Source organism: Mercenaria mercenaria, unplaced genomic scaffold (assembly GCF_021730395.1).
Source record: "Mercenaria mercenaria strain notata unplaced genomic scaffold, MADL_Memer_1 contig_4147, whole genome shotgun sequence".
Lineage (NCBI taxonomy): Eukaryota > Metazoa > Mollusca > Bivalvia > Venerida > Veneridae > Mercenaria > Mercenaria mercenaria.
Genome location: NW_026462354.1, coordinates 37,213 through 61,540, shown reverse-complemented (window position 1 = coordinate 61,540; position 24,328 = coordinate 37,213). Strand labels below are relative to the sequence as shown.

The window sequence follows — 24,328 nt, the reverse complement described above, 5'->3', positions numbered from 1 at the left end:
ACGTGCAATCCAATGTATTCACACTAGTTATAGCACATTAACTCACAAGTGTTATCACATACTCTTTTTTCTGAAAAATAATTTACTCCCGTTTTCAACAGATTATTTGTGCAAGTATGAAAACATGCGTGCACGCGTAAATATATACGTCCGCATCTATATTTTATACATGCATGAGTTAATATGTAGGTGCACTTTTATATGATAAGCACGTGTATATATTTATACGTGCACTCGTAAATATATGCGTACGCGTGTAATTTTTATACGCGTATGCGTAAATATGTAGGTGCACGCTTATATGAACCTGCGTGTGTAAATATACATGCACTTTTCAGAATGCATGCGTGCATCCAATTACTTATGCACGTGCGTTTAAAAATATACATGTGGACGCATATATTTAAGCTTACCCGCACATTCTAGCCGCACATAAATATGCGCGTGTTTTTATATATTTACAAGTGCACGCGTAAATATATGATATTTACCATTGTACGAGTATACATAATTTATTATTTGTATTCGTGCACGCTTGATTCTAGATGCTTGTAGAATGCAAGCGTAAATTTATATGTACACTTGCAATTATACGTATACTTATATATACGCGTGCGAGGATATTTGGATGTGTACGAGTGAATTTATACACACGCGCACGTCCATATAAGCATGCACCTACATATTTACATTTGCACATTGTTTTTTTTTTCATCACATGTTTGCTGTCGTTTGACTGAATTGAAGCCATTACATAAATTTGATAATACACTAGTATAATGAAGTTTTGAAGTAAGCCTAGTTTTAAGAAATTGATACTTTGGTAGAATTTACTTTGTCTATAATAGGTAAAAAACTGAAGGAAATTTTGATGTTAAAGCAGAAAAAAACTTAATGTGATAAAAAGAATATTACACTTGTGTCTTCCCACAATGAATGTATTAAACTCGTTGAGTAAAATTGATAAAATGGTCATAAGTGCACGTATATTTTGAAATGTGCACGCGCGCAAAGCAGATTTCGACCGAATATTGGTACACCATTGTTATGTACGGACAGTCTGTTAACCAAGCCATCTTCTCTTGTTGACAGTTAAAAGATAAAAGACGGAATACCGTATTGCAGGCTTATATGCTTTTGTCATCAACTTTCTTTCATTTTTTACTAGTTTATGTAACTAGTTGTTTTAATACAATGAGTGTCGGATGTTACCGGCAAGCACTCCAGAAAATTCAATTGGAATCATGTATATGTTTATTTAACAGGAAACATACAAAACTATATTTACATTTTCGGGTGACAAGTCCTGCATACAATGGGATAATATTTTCGTACAATCGTCAACAAATGTTGGAATTCTCCACATACCCCTATAGAAAATGTGTATCTTTTTAGTGCCAATGGTTGTAGCTTTTAGCGGCCTAAAAATGTTGTATCATTTAGCGTTAGTTTTGTATCTATTAGCGAGCCTCAATTTCATACCGGACTTTTGCATACATTGCTCCGGTTTATTGATAAAATTGTCTCCCTTGTTAACACCTGTAATACCGTGATAGCACTCGCTTGTAAAACAAGTATTGAATCATATAGGGAAGTTGTTTTTAAACGTTTAAAACACCAATAATTATTTATTTGTCATTATTTTATAACCTATATTCCCAATTTACATTTCTTTATCTTTCATTTCATGTACAAAATACAAAACTATTTAAAGAGGAAATTGCTTCCTTTTAACTTTCAATTTTCCTCATTGTATTGTAAATTCTTGTATTCTCACACAATAACAGCACAGTTGTTAAAAAAAATAAATTTCATTGCACATGTATTTCATTATTATCATTATTATTCGCTCTCTTTAAGAAATTTAATTTCTCAATCGAAGAAGTATGTAACACATTTTAATTTAAGCGGTATCATATGGTTTAAACTGAAAAAAAAAGAATTTTCAAATTCTGCAAATGATCAGTACTTTTGTATCTGTTATATTCCGCCGTAGAAAGACATGTAAACTCCACACAATTTTAATTTGACTTTTTTGAACACTTAAATGCGGAAGTCAGAAAATACGGTGACAGGGGCGAGGTGTACTTGTTAGGTGACTTGAATTCACGCACGCAATGGCGAAAACATACATTTATACCGTTACATTGATATGCCGGAGAATGTGGGTCAAGTTATAAATTTACCTTTGCCTGAAAATCATGATAAACATGTTAATCCGTTTTGTGTAAAGCTATTGACTCTCTGTAAGTATTACGAATGGTCGCCTTTCACCTGGTCATTGCCAGGAGAAATAGGCCTATAGCAAGTACTGTTGATTATTTGATTACCAAGTATGAACATTTTAAATACATATCTAATATGTGTGTATTGGATGTAACTGAATATTCGGATCATTGTCAAATAATATTTTCTTCCAAGTGTAATGTTTCACTGAAAAATACCGAAAATCTTAAAAGAAACTGTGCACTTTATATTTTCAGATTTTCTCAGAATCCGGTGATGGAATGTTGTCATGTTTGGTAACATTTTAAGGGATAAACATTTATCTTTTTAACTAACGTGATTTTGTTATCGTATTCGATTTCGTTCGAGGGGTCAAAATCGAAAATTCACAAATAGCCGAGAGAACGTTTTCTTGTGTTCATTAACTGTAGATCGATCAAAAGTGATGGACATTTTGCATTAATATCGTGTGTGCCCGCCATTCTGTCTAACAACTTGCACAACACAACGTCTCATGGAATTAACGTGACGCTGGAAGACGGTTCCATTCCAACTGCAAGGCGTTTTGAAGGTCGTGCAGATTGTTCATGTCACGCCTTGAACTCATTCTACGACCAAGAGCGTCCCAAATGTGCTCTATGGGGTTATTCCGTTAACGTTCAGAAATTGCTGAGTTAGTCTTGCCGTGTTGGGCCTTGCATTATTATGCATAAGGGTAGCAGGACCATGTGCATTGATAAAGGGGACGGCTACTGGTCTCAGGACTTGATTAATATAGCCCTGTACAAAGACCTGATCCGTCTTTCTGTTCCCCATGATCCCGCCCCACAGCATGACGCTGCCACCACTGAATCTGTTCCTCTGAAGAACACAGGCGTCAGAAAATCGCTGTAAACTGGTATTCTGCCGTCATTGTGGATGAGATTAAACCGAGATTCGTCAGTAAAGACGATCCGGTTTCATTCAGCCCTTCTCCATCGATAATGAAGTTTCGCCCAATTCAAACGCGCCGCGCGTTGACGTTTGGACAGCATAGGTCTAGTATAGGGACATCTAGGTCGAATCGGTCTAACGCTTCGACGTAGACGTTTAAGAACCAGCTTTTACCGTATTTCCTCGTAGTAGCAGTGGCGGTTTGGTACCGGTCGCATGTTCGTAAACGCAATATGGCGGTCGAGTCTGACGCCAGTCACACGTGGTCTATCGGATCAAGGACGGTCTGCAACAGTAACCGTTTGCACAAATCTATCTCTCAACAGTATTTCTATGGCAATTAATTGGCTGTGAAACTGCTGTGACGGAATCGCCTCTACCAAACATCACTTAAGCGTCAATACGCTGACGTCCCGAAAGTCGTGGCATATTTGCTGCCTAGATATTTCGAAATCTTAAGTGATATTCGCATTCGTACATATGCAAATGAATGTAAAGAAAATAAGTTTTACCACCTGTGCCTATGTATGCATGCTGCACGTGGAAATCGTGCGAAATTGCTATTCGAGCTATTACGCAAGACCTATGAAATGTGCCGGGTCATGCATATTAATGAAAATAGTCAGGCAGCATACAATATGGAAGGTACGATACGGAATTTAAAAGGTGCAATACGGAATTTTTGTCTGTCTGTTCATATTTAATTGTGAAGTACAAGCAGATTGTTTACAGAATGTATACAGGTATATAATAAATTGTTGTATGTACAAACCGTAACGACCAAGATTCTTACTTGCCAGATTTTGCAACTGTACACTTTGTAGAATAAAAGTTAAGGTGCACAGTTTCTTTGCGTTTAAGTATATTTCTTATGATAAAATATTATGGAATACAGAAAAACAGGAGACATTTCTTAACCTGCTCCTAAGTGAAACTGAATAAATTGAAGCTCGAGTGTGGTGATATCGATATCAATCAGGGTGTCGATTTATTTTCCAAGTTCGTACATGATGTATCTTATCAGAGGTTTGGTAAGACTTTTTCAAGTAGATCTGTCCCGAAGAAGAACAAATCCCCATGAATTATGAACATAAGAATACGAGTTTTTGTTTCTAAACTATTTCAAAAATCGATCCCGGACAGCCGCGGCAATAAAAAATAACACTCTGCTGTCGTTACCAATAGTGTAGCAGTATTTACTACTATGCCCAGGTTACTCTGTTAGATTTTAAAATTCACTAAACTACAAGGAACACAAAAGAGGTTTACCTGGTACAAGATGTATTTTATTATTTTCACATGGCTCGTTTAACATCATAAACAAAATACATCAGGGACAGTTTATACATTTTCAGTTCACAATGTTCAAAATAACTAAGCCATAATTACAACCTACAGAAATTAAAGTCCTATACCTAACGAAGTAATTTTAAATAATTTTGTCTTTAAATTTAGATCCCGGTCCAAAAGGAAAAAAATATACCCAAAGACAGTAAGGGGGAAATGGCTAGGCTCTGACTAAAGGTAGAAGTTACCTGTCGAGAGTCTGTGAACACTAGCACAGAGACTGCCAAAATCAGGGCTTATATACCCTCGCATTGGTAAAACGCATGAAAAACCCATGCAGAAAAATTGCAGTACACATGGAGTGTTCAATAAATTCATAAAAAATGGCCGCCAATTTTAATTTGCCACGGACAATAATTGGCAAAAACGTCAAGTACTTCTACAAAAGCTTTGAACTTTTAAATGGTACTGAATGATAGCCCATATCTACCATATAGCAGCCAACAACTTTCATCATTCTAGTTTTATTATTTTAATAAATATTGCTATTATAATATTCTGTTTCCCATGGGACGGTGTTTTCCCATGGGAAACATTTGGGAAATCTTTCCCATCGGAATTTCCCATGGGAAAACCTTATTTTTTTATTTTCATATAAATTATTAGAAAAACATCATAGCTGTTTTATAAAAATACTTTTATAGCACTGGCTAGTTTATTTGTTTGAAAAAAAGATAATTAAGTTTTCCGATAGGAAAGAATTCCTTTGGGAATCCCATAGGAAATTGTTCCCTTGGGAAAAGTTTCCCATGGGAATGCTTTCCTGTAGGAAACTGTTCCCAAGGGAAGCGTTTCCCATGGGAATGCGTTCCAATAGGAAATATTTTCTGTATGATTTTTTTCCCTAGTGAAGAGTTATGCAAAAAAATGTAGCCAGCCTGTTTAGTTCAAAAGTGACAGCGCAAATCTACAGATCGCGTGGTCGTGAGATCGGTCCTCGGGCGAGGCGCCATCCGCACTATCTTCTCCATGACGATTTGATTATAGACATTGTGTCTGAAAGCGGAAGTGTTATAAATTTAATCCTTTTTAGGCTTGCTAAATAAAACAAATCGTTGACGCTTAAAGATATAAATTTTCTATTGGGGTAAAATACACTTTCACTTTCAAAAATGACCTTTTGGGCGAGTTCATATACTAAGATTGATCTGCTAGTCGAATCATCTCGGCTGATGATTCACTTTAGAAAATCTAACAAAGAATGCCCAGTGCATAACGTGTAGGTTCGAACCCATGATGATTTTTTTTAGAGTATTAGCAATTATAATTCAATTAATACGTATCATATTATATTGTTTTGAATACTATATTCGAACCGATACCTACAACAAAGACATGGTGTTCGGCGTTCAGTCTAAATCACTGCAACAAGTTTAGTACATTAGATTGGTTAATGTCATTTTAAGTTTAAAACATGTATTCAGATCACTATAGCACCCTTAATTACACAATTTGAATAAAATAATAAAATGAAAGGCTCTATGGGAAGAAATTTTATCACCGGCAAGATTTGTTATGCTGAAACATCAAAATTTCTTCTTTCTTTGTAGGGATAACGCATGTTTTTCATGTTGCAACATATGCAGAATCCTGAGGGGTTCTAAAGATGTTATTATACGAAATGGACATGAGTTAAAACTATTTAAGCATAAAGCGCATAAACGAATGCAGAATGAATATATAAACTCTACCTCAACGTAATTTAATTTCAATGAAATGCGCAGGGATATCTGTTGATTTTTGTCACGTTGACGTTATTTCCATTGAAATATAAATCCGTTATGGGCCGTAATACCTTAGCGCTTTACCACGGAACGTGCATATATTAGAATGTTTTATAACAACACGTGAATCTCTCTGTTAACACATGTTTTATGCTATAATATCTACGAGCGACCAAGTAAATCCGAATTAAAATGACGCTGACGTCAGAACTGTATTACACTGGTTTATTTATGGCTTCATTTCATTCACACGACGTCAAACCATCAATAAAAATGTATGTGTAATTGCAAATGTGTAGGTACATACTTATATATTAATTTACTCGTGTACGTTCATATGTGCATGCATATTTGCAAATATACAAGCACTCAGAATAAAGCGTGCATGCATAAAATTAAACGCCCATTATGGAACATGTATATGCGCACGCGTATATATATACAAGCACATAGATTTTCGCATGCGCGCGTTAAATTATACGCGTGTGTAGATATAAATTTACGCGTACACTTATTAATGTATAAGTAAACGCGTATATCTAGTGCAGTTAGAATGTGCGTGCACGCTTAAAAATAATATGTCCACCTGTCCACCCGTGCGTTAAAATGTTGGTGCGTGTGAACATGGATATGTCTATATAATTTCTGGCAGCAGGAAATCTTTCGACTTGCTGTTAATTTCATTTTGGGCAAGGAATCGACACTAAACGAAAGGGGTGTGGGAACGCTAAATGATACAACTTCGCTAAATGAAGCAACTGACGTTAAACGATAAAAAACTGACACTAAATGATACAATCAACGCTAAATGATACATAATCGAGTCTCGCTAAAAGATACAAAACTAATGCTAAATGATACAACATTTTAGGCTCGCTAAAAGATACAAATCGTTTACGCTAAAAGATACAAATTTTCTATAGGGGTATATGGAGAATTTCTACATTTGTTGACGATTTCATGAAATTATTATCTCATTTTATGAAAGACCTGTCACAGGAGAATTTAAATATAGTTTTATATGTTTCCCGCTAAATAAACATATACATGATCCCAACTGTATCTTTCTGGAGTACTCACGAGTAGCATCCGTGTACTCATTGTATTCATAAAACTATTTACAAAAACTAGTGAAAATTGAAAGGAAGTTGAAGACATAGGCATATGAGCCAGAAATACAGGTCATATATATCATATTTTGTCAGTCCGTCTTGCAACAAGAGAGGACGACTGAATTAACAGACTGCCTATACATAACTTTAGTGTACAATCTAGGTCGAAATCTGCTTTGCGTGTGCGCACATTTCAAAATACACGTGCAATTATATACAATGTAGAGGATATTACATGAGTGTCCTGTCACATGACTTTATTGCACGAGTTGAATAAAATGATAAGATGAGAAGCTCTGCCAAGCATTTTATGAGTTTAATAAATTCTATGCGGGAAGATTATTCTTATCACATGTAAGCATTTTTCTGCTTCCGAGGGATTCTGAAGATGTTATAAAACGAAATGAACATGCGCTAACGATATTCTGGCATAAAGCACAAAATACTAGTACATTGTAAATGAATACACTCTACCTCAACGTCATTAAATTTTAATAAATACGCAGGAATATCTGCGTTGTTTTTTCACGTTGACGATGCTTAAATTTATAAACAAAATAAATACATATCTTAAACATACCACGGTAAGTACGCACGCATAGAATGTGTGTTTTTGCCTACCTAGAGGGGAACGTATACATTTGTCCGGGCACGCGCCAGGGAAAGATATTCCTGTCTTTCCCTAGGGAAAACTCTTGCCTGAAATAGCGCGCACTAGGGTACTGGCACTATTGTGATGTCACAAAACTATATAAATGAAAGCTATCAGAAAATATCTAAATCCACTTGTCTCCACGATCTATTTTGAACGTGATAGGCAAGAAAAATGATCTAACATGTTGCCTGTATAAGACAGCTGTTTCCCCAACCCTCGGGACAGCTTGGATAAAAAACCTCGCTAACGCTCGGTTTTCCATTCTACACTGTCCCTCGGGTACTGAAAACCCCGTCTAACACAGATGGGCATGTAAGATTCTTATATTCTTGCCTTCCTAGCAGGGAAAGTATACATTTGTTCGAGCACGTGCCAGGGATAGAGAGATTCTATTCTTGTCTTTCCCTAGGGAAAAACTTTGTCTAAAATAGCGTGCACTTTGGTGAGGTCACATAGCACTGGCACTATTATGACGTCATTAGCTATAGATCTATTAATAATATCAGTTAACATGGAAGGCAAGAAAAACACACATATCTCCAGAATCACAACAAATGCAAACAGAAAACTAGGTTTCATCAAACGTAACATCAAAACGAAATATGAAAGCATCAAAACTCTAGCATACAAAACATTGGTCAGACCGCAGCTTGAATATGCCTCATGTGCATGGTCACCACATACACAGGTCAACATTCATAAGCTAGAAATGGTCCAGCGACGCACAATCAGATGGGTCAAGAATGATTATTCCCGTTATTCCAGTGTAACACAAATGCAAAATACCCTTGACTGGCGCACGCTTGAGAACAGACGTCTAGACTCTAAGCTTGTCATGTTCTATAAGATATACCATGGCCTTGTAGCCATCTCCCTCCCCAATTACTTACAGGCCCCTACCAGGTTTACTAGGCACATGCATCCCTTAAGCCTTCGTCAGGTCCAAGTCAATTCAGATTACTTGAAATATTCCTTTTTCCCCCACACTGCAGTCTTGTGGAACGGGTTACCACCAAATATTGCAACCATGCCTGACCTTGAGTCCTTCAAACAGGCAGTGGCCCAGCTCAGTTACTAAGCAAAATGCAATTGTTTTTATCCTTTTACTCTATCCTTTTTAACATTTTAACAGCATCCATCACTTTCACATTCTTACTATTATTCTTTTATTCTGTACTAATCATCGACACGCACCCTGCCCATAATACTCGCGAGAGGTGTGAGGCAGTATAAAGAGATAGATAAATGATCTAACATGTATGTTTTCGTAACATATTTGCTGTTTTCGTACGATAGCAACCTTCGGGACAGTGTGGAATGGAAAACCGAGCATTACCCCGTCTTACAAAGGCACGAATGTAAGATCCTGATATATATTCTACTGTGAATAAGGTTAGCGTTCGGTTTATGCTAACTTTGTAGCGTGCATTTAATGCATGTGTACGTCCAATGAGTGAGTATTAATCTCTTCTAACAACACTCGGATAACACTTTCTTTCATAAGGTTAATGAACGTGACAGATGCGAGAGGCAAGTGATATTATTATACCTCAATTTTATCTACAATGGTAAAATCCCATTACCAGAAAAAGAGATATTTTGACTATCAGAAACATTTTCAACATTTTTGACACGTGACCAAGCCGGAGTGACTGTCAGGTCATGTGACCACACTGATATTTTGAATGTCATATAAGGGCAATTAACTGCTTCAGGTTTTTAGTCAAATGATTGCCTCCCTTGTACACAATGTCATATAGTAATGACGTCACTATATTAAATGTGTACATAGGCGATTACCGCGCTTAAGATGAAACTGTTTAATTAAATGAATTAAACACATTTTCTTTAAAAAATTATGTGCTTAATTTTGTTCGGTATAATAAAATAAATATCATATGACAGCGTGTATGACATTGATATTGTCAACCCTCGAAACAGAATGTCACCACTCGGCGGGGGGTAAGTATAATCATTAGTGTTGCACTTAAAATTGAGATCCAAATGCACCAGGAGCAACCATTTAATACTTAATTTCAAATAAATTCAGAAGGGAGTTGGCCGTTGGGGTACCCTTTCATATCCCGCCGATGATATGCTGGCGCCCTTAATTTTTCTGGAACCGGACCTGGAAAGCATCCTATAAAATGAGTCATTCCTTAACGTTTTAGTGTCAGTATTTGATTTCCAGCATGTGTGGTAGTACACCGTGTTCATTTTGAGTGATACTTCTGTAACTGCAGATCGATAATCGATAAATATATTCTTAATTTTCAAGCTATAAAAAGTAAATTAACGTTTACAGCTACCCTTTACATCAATACCATAGCATTCTATTTCATTATCTGAAATGCCAAACTATCGTCACATCAGTTGTATATAAACCTGTCATTTTAAATGTTTTTTCTTTCTTAATAGTTCAGTGACATTTTTATTTTCCTATGTGACTCTCTTCATACCAAAATGGTACGTATAAGAAATGTTCAGTATTGATATGTTTTTAAAACATTGACTCAGAAAAACATTTTTTACTGATAGTGTATTAGTCCGTAGAAATCCCAGTGGGTTCGCTCCTTTGAACTTGCATTTGAATCACATTTTAAAATGAAAAAAAAAATCGTTGACGTCCGGAATCTTGAGAGTCTGGTAACAGTAGGCGGTACTATGCGGACATTTCGATGTGCAACTTTAAAATCGCATCTGAAAACCATTTAAAACAAAAATACACATTCTGAATTAGATATCAAATGTAATTCACTCCAACATTAGAAAATAGATATGAAAAGTATATTTTACAATTGACCGTCTAAAGAATCTCTATGTTAATATCAGCTGAATTATAACTAGGCCATTATAATATAATTATGCCTGACTTATTGATTGCATAAATGGAAATTGCATAGATGAATACTTAAAGGCAATATCTAGTTTAAGCGGTATTTATCTAAGAATGAATGTGATTTTAATTAGGTTATGTGATACATAAATTGTATTGGGTTGTTGTCATTATTCAGACGGCCATATTTAAAATAAGGTGGATGATTTGTACTTTGTACTTATTTTTATCTTCATGTGTTACCATATATAAATAAAGATATTATGATGATGATGATGATGATGGTTGTTATATTATTATTATTATTATTATTATTATTATTATTATTGTAATTATTATTATTATTATTATTATTACTACTACTACTACTACTACTACTACTACTACTACTACTACTACTAGTATTATCAAAAATGTTAAAAGAGAACATAGAAGTTAACTTAATACATAAATTATGAATTTTCGTTACATTATCATTTATAACGTATATAACGTATATAAAAGCCGTAAAATAATATTTCTAAACAGAAATATATCCTTAAGATTGATCTAATTTAAAAAGATAGCGATTAAAACTATGACAATTGAAACTATTTCGGTACCTCTAATATCCGATAAATTATGCGCAAATCGATAAATATTGGTAGCTCTTAAGCCCGCCCACTATAGAAAATCAATATTCTTATAAGATACTGGGGGTTAGTACCCGCCCTTTAAACGTTTAGACCAATGACAAGTTAGAGACGGTTTTGGCCCACTGATCATGGCAGGGGCCTGACTTCACATGGGAATTTATCTTTTATATATTCGCCACTCATAAGAAAAAGAAACATCGCTCGAAACAGTTAATAATTAGTGGTATCATCCTTGTTACAGCAAATAACATACTTTGCAAAATTTACGGGCAGCTGGTGTGACGGTGACGTCATTCACCGCGTTCCCGCACTGGCATTAGGAGTTTTAGTATTGTTTGCACTCGGCGCAGAAACTTGACATCCTTTACACTGCCTTACTTTTTTTAAAAAGGTGTTTGTTTTTTATTTCCGTTGCATATATACAGTTTTCATTACGAAAACATGTTGGCACGATTTAGGAATATCTGTGACTGATTCATGGTGCTGTGTTGTTCTTGCAGACAACCAGTCTCCGGATAGTACATAAACCTTAACCGAAAAACATCGAAAAAAATGCCTCGGTATATGCAGACAACAAAGAAGAATACTATATGCGGACGTTACGGTCTCGGGGAATTTCATCTCATATCATCTAACCGATGGTCTCTAGACTTGCTACAGTGCTTTGTTGCACCTCAAAATGGTAGCAACGCATTTTGGTAGTCGCTACCAAAATTCGGCCGAGTTTTGGTAATCACTACCAAAATGCGTTTCACTCAACGCAGTTTGGTACTTTACAAAAATATAGTACCAAAATACGTTGGATATATAAACATCCAACGCAAAACGATATTAATGATAATCTCATGATTTACAAAAAGAATATTTTGTGACGAATGGACAATATTATTTCAAAGAGAGTCATGATGGAACTTAGTCGCTCATCCGACCTTGGCCTTTTGACCTTGAAAATATAACGACCCTAATTCAGTCCGAAAGGGCCATTGGAACACACGTGAGAGAGGTCAAAGCAAATCTAACTTTGACATACAACGAGAAATACTGAAGGAACTTGGCACAACTGTTCACCACAATTTACTTAGTGAAACAGGCTTGTCAATTTTCACAGACTCAAACAAGAGTGCGAAACTGTCACAAAATACGCCCGTAATGCAGGAAGAATGACAAACACACATTAAAACTAAAAGCTAAAGGGAAGTGCTTTTTGCTGCCGGTCATTAAACTTGCGCGAGATATTATGCTCATAAATATTATTACCAAGTTAGGTGAACATTGGACAAAAGAACTGCTCAAGTAAGAGAGCGGAAACTGTCATCATTCGCAATTTTGAGTTATTCGAGTGGCATAGCTCCAGAGCTACTGAGATGCTCTGACTAGTTATCGATCTTGGCCGAGATATATTGCAAATCAGCATCCTGACCAAGTTTGGTGGATATTGGATACGACCTGCTCAAGTTAAAGAGCGGACGTTGTCAATACTTGCAATTTTAAGCAATTAAAGGGGTGTACCTCCAGAACTACTAGACAATCCGGCTGATTATCGAACTTGCCCGAGATGTGAACATTCTGACCAAGTTTAGTGGGTGAACATTGGATAAGAACTGCTCAAGTTAGATAGCGGACAACCTTTCGAGCAGCCCGCCCGCCGCCCTCCGCAGGTGTTCTCATAATACGTCGTATACAAATGAAGAAAAAAACCAAATTCCGCGATAAATATTTATAGAAAATCATTCGCATTTATATATGTAGATAAAAATATGATACATGACATTGTATACCTTTTTGCAGAAGAAGCTTCAGGTCAGAGTAAATGATATATTTCTAACCCATCTTAACACACAGAACACACCATTTCCATGCGTTTTCCGGGGAGGACCCCAGAACACCACTCGCATGTATACACCAAAATAAAAATCTAAATCTAACGTCGGAGAATTCAGTTTTTGGAAAATTATTCGAGTAAGCCCCCGGCCAAATTCTACCATTCTTATACGTTGTGTTTCAAAGATATTTGTGGTGGACTCTCGAAACCCATCGCCTTTAAAGAGAAAAAAATCTTTTTGTGTCGGAATAATAATATCAGTCATGTGTTTACGAATCGGATAGAAATATCCGTCCCGAGGGCACCTGCGCATTGGGCGGTAATGAGGCTTGCATTCTAGCATTTTATTCTGGCAGATTATTTTCCTTGCATACCGTATTTTACAAATAACATGTAGAAATACTTAGGCCTACGTAGCACTATTTCTTATAGTAGAGAATGAACACAAAGCGCGGGAAATTAACGTCTGTAAGCAGAAGTGACGTCATGATGTTTTGCGTTACGCAGAATACTAGTAACAAAGTTCCAGTTTAGTTTTATCGTTTGTTTTGTAACGTTATGTTCTTACGGTAAACCAACGTATTTTGAATCAAGAAATATACTATAAGGAATGGAGAGAAACTATCAAGGTACCTGCTTTTTTCGTATTTTTGGTTGTCATTAACAGCACGAGACTCATCTGGCATGGGGGTGCCAGATAGGTTTTGCCGGCAGACTGTGACTCAATGCAGAATTGGAGCGCCGGTATAAATTACAGACTCCGGTTCATACCGGATTAACTAATTTTGAACGAAAAATATCTTAAATGTATATATTTTGTAACCATGCTGATACTAACCCTAACCTTTAGTCAGTATTTTATGCATATTGTACACTAAATGCGTGCGGACATGCAAAACTATGCATATTTTTGCCGTGCGCTACAATTGATATTCACTTTCGGGCATGCGCAGAAGACCGCTCCAACTCTGCAATGAGTTACATCGTTGCCGGCATGGGTGAAATCACCGGAAACGCCATTCCGGTGTGTAAGAAATATTTATCTAAGACCCCTAAAACACGCACAGAATTCACCATTTATGTCTATGTAGGATGTTTTTAAAAAAAAAACCTAGGTGGAGGACGCACGTGTCATTCTCACAGTTATACTTCGTTTTACAGAATTCAACATTTTCGTGCTTTAAAACTCTCGGTGGGTTATCCCTCCGACAACAATAGCACATTAAAACAACAAAATAATACAATGTTATTGCATAGGAAGCGTCGTATGAGGCCCTTTTCAAACGCCCAGGAATCTACATTTTGGTTGTTTTTATACGAAAACTATATCTCGGCAGGGGAACTCCAAACCCCCTCCCCCACCATTTTTATAGAAGACATTCCCTCCTTTTATCTCTCTCTTTTGTGCATTATGTAAAAATGAGCACAGCCCCTGATGTAAAAAAAAAAACCTACCAAAATACGTTTCAACCCATGGTCCTTAACTAATCATATGTACCCTTGCAACGCATTTTGTCGCTACCAAAACTCGGCCGAATATGCTGAGCTTCATTTCTTATAAATATGTAAGAACTCAAGACTGATTGTGAAGCCTCGATATTAGGAATACATTGATTCTTTATTGGGCGTAAATATTGAGAATTAGATTTATTTTCGATACATGTTATAATATGTAATCTCCGAAAAAAAGTACTCCATGTTATTTAGAGATAAAAAAACTGGCCGCACACTACAAACGTAGTACTTTTGCGAACGAAATAAGTATGTTTCGAATTACAATAGCAACTCATATTTAATAGAAGATTTTAAATTAGCAATTTCTTTTTAGATTTAATTCAGTACACCATCTGCGTATAAATATAGATACTTATATTTTGATATGTGATAATGACAGCAAACCAGCATTAATGTGGATTTGTTTTAATCATGACTGTTGCACGACCCTGTCACAGTGCAGACTCGGCCACTACTACGATCAAAATAATTTGAACAGGAGTTTGATGAAGGATGATACTCAATAGAGCCTATGTCAGATTTTTTGTTTTTGTTTTGTAGTTTTACAGTGTTTTTATTGTATGCTAAACACAAAAAGGGGTGATAGGAAATATGCATAATGAATATGAGTATGACTTTGGGATTTAAATTAAAGCTAGTGTTTGTTTTATTCGCTTTGGAGATTTTTTGGCATTAGAACGTATAAGGAAGAGAGAGAATATTAAACTCTCTTATAGCCCTTACCCCGCTGAATTTCTATAACGAACTTGTCTATCTTTCACTTTGGACAGTACAATTAACTGTTAAAGGGGGTGCTTACAAAAGGATACCGACTGAATGGCGAACAGTGCAGATCATGATCAGACTGCACGGATGTGCAAGTTGATCATGATTTACACTGGCCGCAAAGATAGACTCAAACGTGTCCAGCATTATTAGGGTTAGTACGAGAAGTAACTCCAGATCACAGCAGTGTGGTTTAGATGTAATTTTGCAGTAAGTAAATGTGAAAAGAAATATCGCCTGTAGAAGACACATGACCATATTCTATTTCCCATTTGACATACTCTATTTCCCATTTGATGCCAATTTAAACGATAGTATCTAAGACTTCCATATCTAAAAAGGTATTATTCAGTTTAGAATATTCAGTTTCTTATAAAGTATTTTTCTGTGGAAAATTATACACATGACTTATTTTATATTAAATATTCCCATCGGAATTCATTCCCGTCGGAAATATTTCCCATGGGAAATATATCCCATAGGAAATATTTCCCAAGGGAAAAATCTAAAAGTCTTCCCATCGGAAATATTTCCCATAGGAAATGATTCCCTTAGGAACGTACTCCCATGGCCGAAATATGGGAACGGTTTCCCGTGGGAAAATCTGTAAAATAATAAAATGACAAATAACTTTTTCCAAAGTCATGTTATGATGTGCCTGGTGTAGAATAAGTTTAAAAGATAATGATTTATCATTTTAAGAAAGAAATATATTTCCCATGGGAAATCGTGGATTTCCCATGTGAAAATTTATCACATGTTCTTCCCATGGGAAAAGACCGCATTCCTATGGGAAAATAGCATTTCCCATGGGAAAGTTAAGTTTTTAATGTTGACTGCTGCTTTGTTGGTGGCATAAAATCAAATTGAAAAGTATGGCGTGCATCAGAATTTGAAGTACTTTACTTTTGCGAAAGAATTTTTAAGATAGCGTGTACAGAAGTACTTGCTGTTTTTGCCACATATTGGCGCGGCAAATTAAAATTGGCGGCCATTAAAAGTGAAATTATTACCTGTAGCATTAACAATACATAAAGAATGGTCAAGCTTATGTAAACATTTGTATCAACCCTTACATGACTGTATGCTAAAGTTACACCTGAGTGATTTCAATATCATAAGTATAGCAAGTACATGATAGTGTAAACCTATTACTATTACTCAAAACAAGGTTGTATAAATTTAAGTAGAACGAATACTGTAATTAGCAAAATGCACTAATATCTATAATAAAGTTATAAGCAAAATTACATTTGAAAGTGCATAAGCTTATTTAACTTAACAGTGTTTCAATAATATTAAGACTATTACAAGGTTCAGAATACCGACTGCTAGCTATACAACAAACTTTAATTGTTGTTTTTAACAGTATATATTAGGATATATGTGTAAGGTAAGGCTAGAAAAAGTCATTCCTGCCACAATAGCGCTATGAAGGATTTAGTGTTCAATGCGCGTTAAATATAGATACAAATGTATTTAAATGTATTTAAAAACGAGACAGTTTACATCGAGTAAAGTTCGATTTTCATCCGTAAAAAGTAGTAAAAACAATTAATTCGCACGTGTCTCTGTAACATACAGTCTGTCAGTAATAAAGTTTCAAGCATTCTTAAGAAATATAGCATTAATTTCCAGACATCCAAAACATTCTTTCTAAAAGTCTTTATCAACTAAGCTCTCCTTCTGTTTTACCCATCACAACACAATGTCCAGCGTTGATCTGATAACCTCTCGGGGAATAGCTCAGATTTTACACACTCTTGGATAAAAGCATAGGTATTCGGCTAGCCAGATACGACGCAGTCTAAGGGAATAACTGTGTCAAGCATAAAGTGTCACTTTGGAAGGATTGTAAATTGTACCGAATGTATTGGAAAGTCCCACATTTGTATCATTTAGCGTTCCCACACCCCTGTCTTCGTGGTAAACTCAGGTAAACTTGGGATAAGTTGGTCTTAAAGTTCTACCTTTTTCTTCCTAGTTTTACACCAAAATGTGTCTTGATTAATTCACGAAAAAGTATTAATCACAATTAATGTGCCCTATAAATACATTTTGTTGAGTTTTTTTCTTTAAAGTAAATGCTTAAAGATAAAACATTGTAATGAAAGATGAGCCAAGTTTATATACTAATCTTGTTACCTCCCTATTGACATTTACAATAATATCAAGGGCAAAATATCAATAATTATATATCAAACCGAAACCACTTTTGACACAGTCATTATACTTTAATGTATTTTGTTCTTTCAGAGGCTGGACGCGAGGCTAACAGACCAGCGAGAAAAGCTGAGAGAAGGGAAGATTCCGTTGCCAATGTACGCAGCCGTGCGCGTTAAGACGGATGTCTCAGCCAAGGTTTTTCACGGTAAATAAAATCAGTATTGATTATTATTATAATTCCATTTCAAACTTGGAATGATATTCTAAATTTTACTGAAGACATCAAAGATTTGAATAAAATCAAATGTAAATGCAGTGCGTAAAAAGCATTAAACTGTCACCACAAACCTATTTGTCATAGGGAAAATATTGTTTTAAGTCAGTTCTTTCATGAACCCCCAAAAAATATGACCTGATAAAGAAGAAGCATAAATTAATCAAGAACAAGAACATTTATCCAAAACAAAATAAGAAAATCCAAGTGAAAGAAATGATGTGATATATTTTTCAGAATGGATGGAGTTCACTCCGTATGAAATTGGAATATTGAAATACAAAATATATATTCCAGCTGAGATGTTTGGAAGCAAGTTTTTCATGGGTCATCTTGTCAAAAACTGCGAGGAGCCGCGGCTACATTTCTTGCAAGGTAAAACATTACGGATATGTGTCACAAACTGACATACGGGCCTTATTTTATCTGTAGTGTAAATCCAGGTATTGCATCATCTTTTTGTAAATTTTTGAGTTATTGAGGTAAATGTCAGATTTCATGCATAAAATACCTCTCATGTTTTTCTGTATTTCATAACTTAAATTTCCATGTAAATTTCATTAAATTCGGTTCAGTAACAAGAAAGTTGATATTTTATAAACTTCAGTAATTCATGTTTTTATCCCCAAAATCACTATAATGGGCCTCAAATTGTCAATTTCAATCCGTGCCAAAGTAGTTAGATTCCCCGGCTATATCGTGAATCTCGTGGAAATACAAATAGTCAAGAGTTTACACATAGGCCGTGAATCCCATGAAATTTGGTATTTGGCGGGACATTACCCTTTAAATAGACTGGACTAGATATGCCTTGCGCACACCACCTTCCGACATTATAGACGAATCTATGTCTGAATTATTTTCTTGCTAGAAATTTATGCTCGATCGAGGTAAGAAATTTATTTGTTAGATTTTTGTATGATTTTTGCATAACGATTTTTATTTGGTAAATTTTTGTTCATTCTACAGAATTCTGTAACATTTACTTTTCGGCACATGATTTTGGCTAGTTTCGGTATGTCTGGATAATTTATTAAATTTTTCAGACTTTTGTAAATTATTTAGAAAGAGGAGTCTAAACGTTTCATTTATATAAGATGTTAAATTTATACTGAAATTTGTATCGTGATAATTGTAAAGCACTGTTTTAAAAACTTATGTCAAACATTTCGTTGTTATGGAACGCCGATATTGTATTGCACTGTAATGTATAAATCTATATGGCAAGTCTAGTACTGTGTATGTATGTAATATATTATTGTAATTTGAGATTTTATGCCAGTCTATTGCATATACATACAATGTCCGTTTTAGTGTATGGCATTAGATATTATATGGATGCCAACTATCATATAACGTTTGATTTACATTGAATTTTGTTAATTTGTAGTTGTAAATAATGGCTGCAGTTTATCATTTCCATTACTATAATGTTTCATCATAAACTTTTCATATCTTTTTCATACTTCAATGTTAGACTTTTAAGTAAGTAATTTTTGTAATAATGGAAGTAATAAGTGACGTAATTTAATCACGTGACGTATGAACTTAGTAGCACATATATTTTGTATAAGTAGCACGTATTATTTATGGGAGCCTACAGAGGTATGGTGTACCCAAAGGAGCAGTTTTATGCCCTGACTTATTTGTTTTGCTATGGTACTTACCATATGTTATATATTTTAGCTTCTTCCGCCAGACGATTTTACCTGGTGATGTCATAACCCGGAAGTACAATGCCCGAGGTTCACTTGTCTTCACTCGCCTGGATGTGATTTTCCCAGCGCAGAGCTTTCGTCCCATGGTTGTGCCGTAAACCACAAAGACGCTGATTTTTGTTATCCTCTGAAGTCAGCTCAGGGATGCAATCACCTACCACTATAGGGAGCCAATACGGAATCAACGTATTCACGGTTTAAAGGGACTGGATTAGAAGATATGTTGTCATATATTGTTTGTGCTACTTAAAGTTTGCAATTAAATTAAAGAACTGTGCCACGTCAGATTAGAATGGAACTATAAGAGCTTTTGTATCTAGAGATACTGAACTTTATTTTTTTTTCTTTCTTATAATCAGTTTTTTTTATATCATCTATCCATTGTTAATAATCATCTTATGTAAATAAATTTGTAAATATTGTAAAGGGTGTTGATTTGCTCTGATGGTTACTGTCGCCGGTACGGCCTTTCCTGTCACAATATACACCCTGTATTCCTGTCCACTCTCCCACTTTTGTCATCTTGTCGAAAAGTATAGGTTGGCATCGCTGCATTTCACATGTTTCCGCGGTAAAAGGGAATACAATTTACCTTCTATCCTGTTTACTCCATCATCACCCACTTATCTCTTTTATCTAAAAGTGTAAGGATTCACTGCTTCGTTTCTTGTAAGTAGAAGAAAATAACGGTCTAGTTACAGTAATCTATGTTATAAATGAAAACAGTGTTAGAAGCAGGAATTTTTACTGGAATATTCAAATTAAAGTCAAATCCATGAAAAAGGTGCACATTTTCAAGGTTTGCTAATAATTGAAAATTTGTCTAAATTAAAGATATATGAGATCCAATCTTAAGATCCTAAAATTGAACAATTACTTCATACAATATATGTCAAAATAGAATTAACAAGTTTATGAGTATTTAATTTAACAGTACTGTAAATTAGGTTTTAAAACTACACACAGGATACATATATAGATACACACAGTATAAATGTGTACTACCGCTAAACACTGATTTTCTTTAACAATCAACTGTTATTGCACGACAATTAAATAAGAATGCAGCTCTATAGGGGAACTGAATTTATATAGTTAGTAAAGTTAAATACTTTTCATCAAGATTTTATACATTTGAAGTAAATGTGTAGAGTGAAAGATGGCAATTGGATATCTTTAATAAATACAGACCTTTTCAAAGGAACGAATGGTTCAAATATAGTGTCTCCTTTTCGGATAGGCAGATAGCCAATAGAAATCATACAGTATTGCAATGGTCTCTAGCAATGGAAAAGATGTAGAATTGAACATTTAAAAAACCTGTTATATCTAGCGCTTTTGTAATTTCTTTTCAGGTATTTGGGGAAGTGCGTACTGTGTACTGCTAAAGAGATTTTTTTGGAAAAAGGACAAAAAGAATTCAAAGCAGGAAAGAGACGAATTAGGTAACCATGGCAAATTTCACACTATTTTGCCACATTGACCACGTTGCAAATGCGCACTATGTGCCTCATTACACACAATGTTTAAATAAGTGACAAATAAACTATATAAAATCATTTTAAAGACGATTGTGAAGCAAGATTGACAACTTATATCAATTACTGTTCACACCTCATTCATAATGGAATCCACCGCCACGTGATATGACGCGGCTGAGGATCGTACCCACAGCCTCCCGCACTCGTAGCGAACGCTCTTCCACTAGGTTATCAAAGCGGTTTGTTGCGTGAGTTGGCAATGCCCTCTTATGGTATGAATTCTGGTATGTTAAGGTCTATTTATAAATATATTATGCCAAATGGCATAAATTAACAGACAGAATAGGTTCAAATAAAACATAATAAGATGAGTTCTCATAAAAATTTACGAGTATATGTGTTATCATTGCTTACTGTATACGATATGATAGATAGGGTGTACTTGTAAAAAAAAATATATATATATTTATGTTAATGCAATTTCATTCATAAAATAATGCGGACAACAGTACAAACGATTTTCACGGAAGGATGACGTAGCTTTGGCGGAAAAGTAAAGTGCGTCATGTATATTGAAATGTATAGGTTGAGGAAGAGGCTGTACATTGAAATATTGGAATCCTGAAACTCTGTGATTGTAGAATTTTTTTGATCTCGACCTGTTGCAATTCTGCAAATTATGAGATGACTTCTTATTCTGACCGATCATACTGCTATACAAACCGACAACTCGGACACAGAACTAGCTCTACTCGGCCTATTTGACTTCATACTAAGCCGGTGACAAAAAAATCCGTAACACTGGCATTTCGGTATTCTTGTTGCATGGAAAGTGTTTCAGATTAGTATTGATCCTTAATACTTGCTTTGCTCGTATAATGTCATGTACCGCTTCCTGAAATTTAAAGTAACTAGTTCCCGTATTTTGTTGTTATGTTACTGAAAACTATTCAAAAGTACTATTCTCATCCGTGATTCAGAATTCAGCTACGACTTTTGCCAACTATAACTATAAACTCATTTACGGCTTTCAACCAGAAACATGTACTCATTCTCTCTTTGATTTTGGTGGTGTTAGAGACAGATAATTTCAACAGTTTTCTTTTATTCGTGTGTGATTATTGTTTCCTTCGTTTCCCATTGTATTAATTTAACCACAAATAAAGTAAATCTTTTTTTTTGCAAAACTGCTTTATCAAGAAGATTATCACATTTTACTTGGTAATTTGAAGATTTCTTCTAATGTGGCTATATTGGGTCCATTCCAGATCAACTACTAGTATACATAATAATAAATGTTTAGTATATTGATCAGCATGTGTTTATTCGACTTATAAAACAGAAATAGAGTTAAACGACAGTGACTCTTCTGATACCAGTGACAGTGAAGACGATGACAGTGACAGTGAAGATGCTAATGATGAACATGAGAAAAAGGAAAAGGAAACTGACGAAAGCATTTTTTCGATATTCTCGTTGTATGGCAAGTGTTTCAGATTAGAATTGATCCTTAAAACTTGCTTTGCTCGTATAATGTCATGTACCGCTTCCTGAAATTTAAAATAACTAGTTCCCGTATTTTGTTCTTACTGTAAAGTATTCAAAAATACTATTTCAATATTCATTTATTTAAACAAAGAACATGTTTTTTTCTCATAATTTTGGTGTAAGATACAGATAATTTTAACAGTACTCTTTTATTCTTGTGTGATAATCATTTCCTTTGTTTCCCTTGTATTGACTAACCACAAATAAATAAAAGATAAATACTTTATCAAGTAGATTATCACGTTTTTCTTGGTAATTTGACAATCTCTACGGATGTGACTATTTTGATTTTATACCGGATCAACTGTACATAATAACAAATGTTTAGTATATTGATCAGTATGTGTTTATTCGACTTATTAAAACAGATAAAGAGTCAAGCGAAGAATCGCTAGAACAGGACAGTGGCTCTTCTGATACCAGTAACAGTAAAGGCGATGGAAGTACGTACTGCAAATTGTAACGGTGAATGTTTAGTGATAAAAGAAGCTAAGCCCAGTTCTAAATTTCTAGTAACTTTAATTTTAATCTGCTAGCACTTCGCATTATTTAAAATCTTTAGATATACACCAAAATTATCTACAACAAAATAACCAAAAAATCTAAATCCAAATCCTAAAACTAAGTCTTAAATCTTATTTTTCCTTATAGCTGCGCTGTTTATATACTAACATACTGCCGTTATTCCAAGAATAACTGAGTAATTTTCCAATAATAACTCGACCCACCTTATTTGGAAAGAGGCTCGTAACATTGCCATGGTAATCCGCCCGAGTTATGAGTCATGACCTTTTTCCAGGAATTCTAATAACAACATTGTAATCATACAGTCTGCGTTAATATGGATACTTGCCAACTATAACTGTGGAATAAACTCATTTATGGCTTTCAACCAGAAACATGTACTCATTCTCTCTTTGATTTTGGTGGTGTTAGAGACAGATAATTTCAACAGTTTTCTTTTATTCTTGTGTGATTATTGTTTCCTTCGTTTCCCATTGTATTAATTTAACCACAAATAAAGTAAATCTTTTTTTTTGCAAAACTGCTTTATCAAGAAGATTATCACATTTTTTTTTGGTAATTTGAAGATTTCTTATAATGTGGCTATATTGGATCCATTCCAGATCAACTATACATAATAATAAATGTTTATTATATTGATCAGCTTGTGTTTATTCGACTTATAAAACAGATAAAGAGTTAAACGAAGGTTTACCAGTACAGGACAGTGACTCTTCTGATACCAGTGACAGTGAAGACGATGACAGTGACAGTGAAGATGATGAAAGTACTGCAGATGCTAATGATGAGCATGAGAAAAAGGAAAAGGAAACTGACGAAAACATTTGTTCGATATTCTCGTTGCATGGCAAGTGTTTCAGATTAGAATTGATCCTTAAAACTTGCTTTGCTCGTATAATGTCATGTACCGCTTCCTGAAATTTAAAATAACTAGTTCCCGTATTTTGTTCTTACTGTAAAGTATTCGAAAATACTATTTCAATATTCATTTATTTAAACAAAGAACATGTTTTTTTTCTCATAATTTTGGTGTAAGATACAGGTAA

The 24,328-nt window shown here is 34.9% G+C and overlaps 1 protein-coding gene across 1 annotated transcript; it reads left to right on the top strand.

Moving 5' to 3' along the window:
- The first annotated feature begins 2,952 nt into the window (after window positions 1-2,952).
- Window positions 2,953-22,763, top strand: LOC128553652 (cytosolic phospholipase A2-like). The gene is made up of 5 exons (XM_053534829.1): window positions 2,953-3,102; window positions 17,827-17,941; window positions 18,248-18,385; window positions 21,084-21,173; window positions 22,552-22,763. Exons 1-5 carry the CDS (start codon window positions 2,953-2,955, stop codon window positions 22,761-22,763), a joined length of 705 nt encoding a protein of 234 aa, XP_053390804.1.
- The last annotated feature ends 1,565 nt before the right edge of the window (window positions 22,764-24,328 follow it).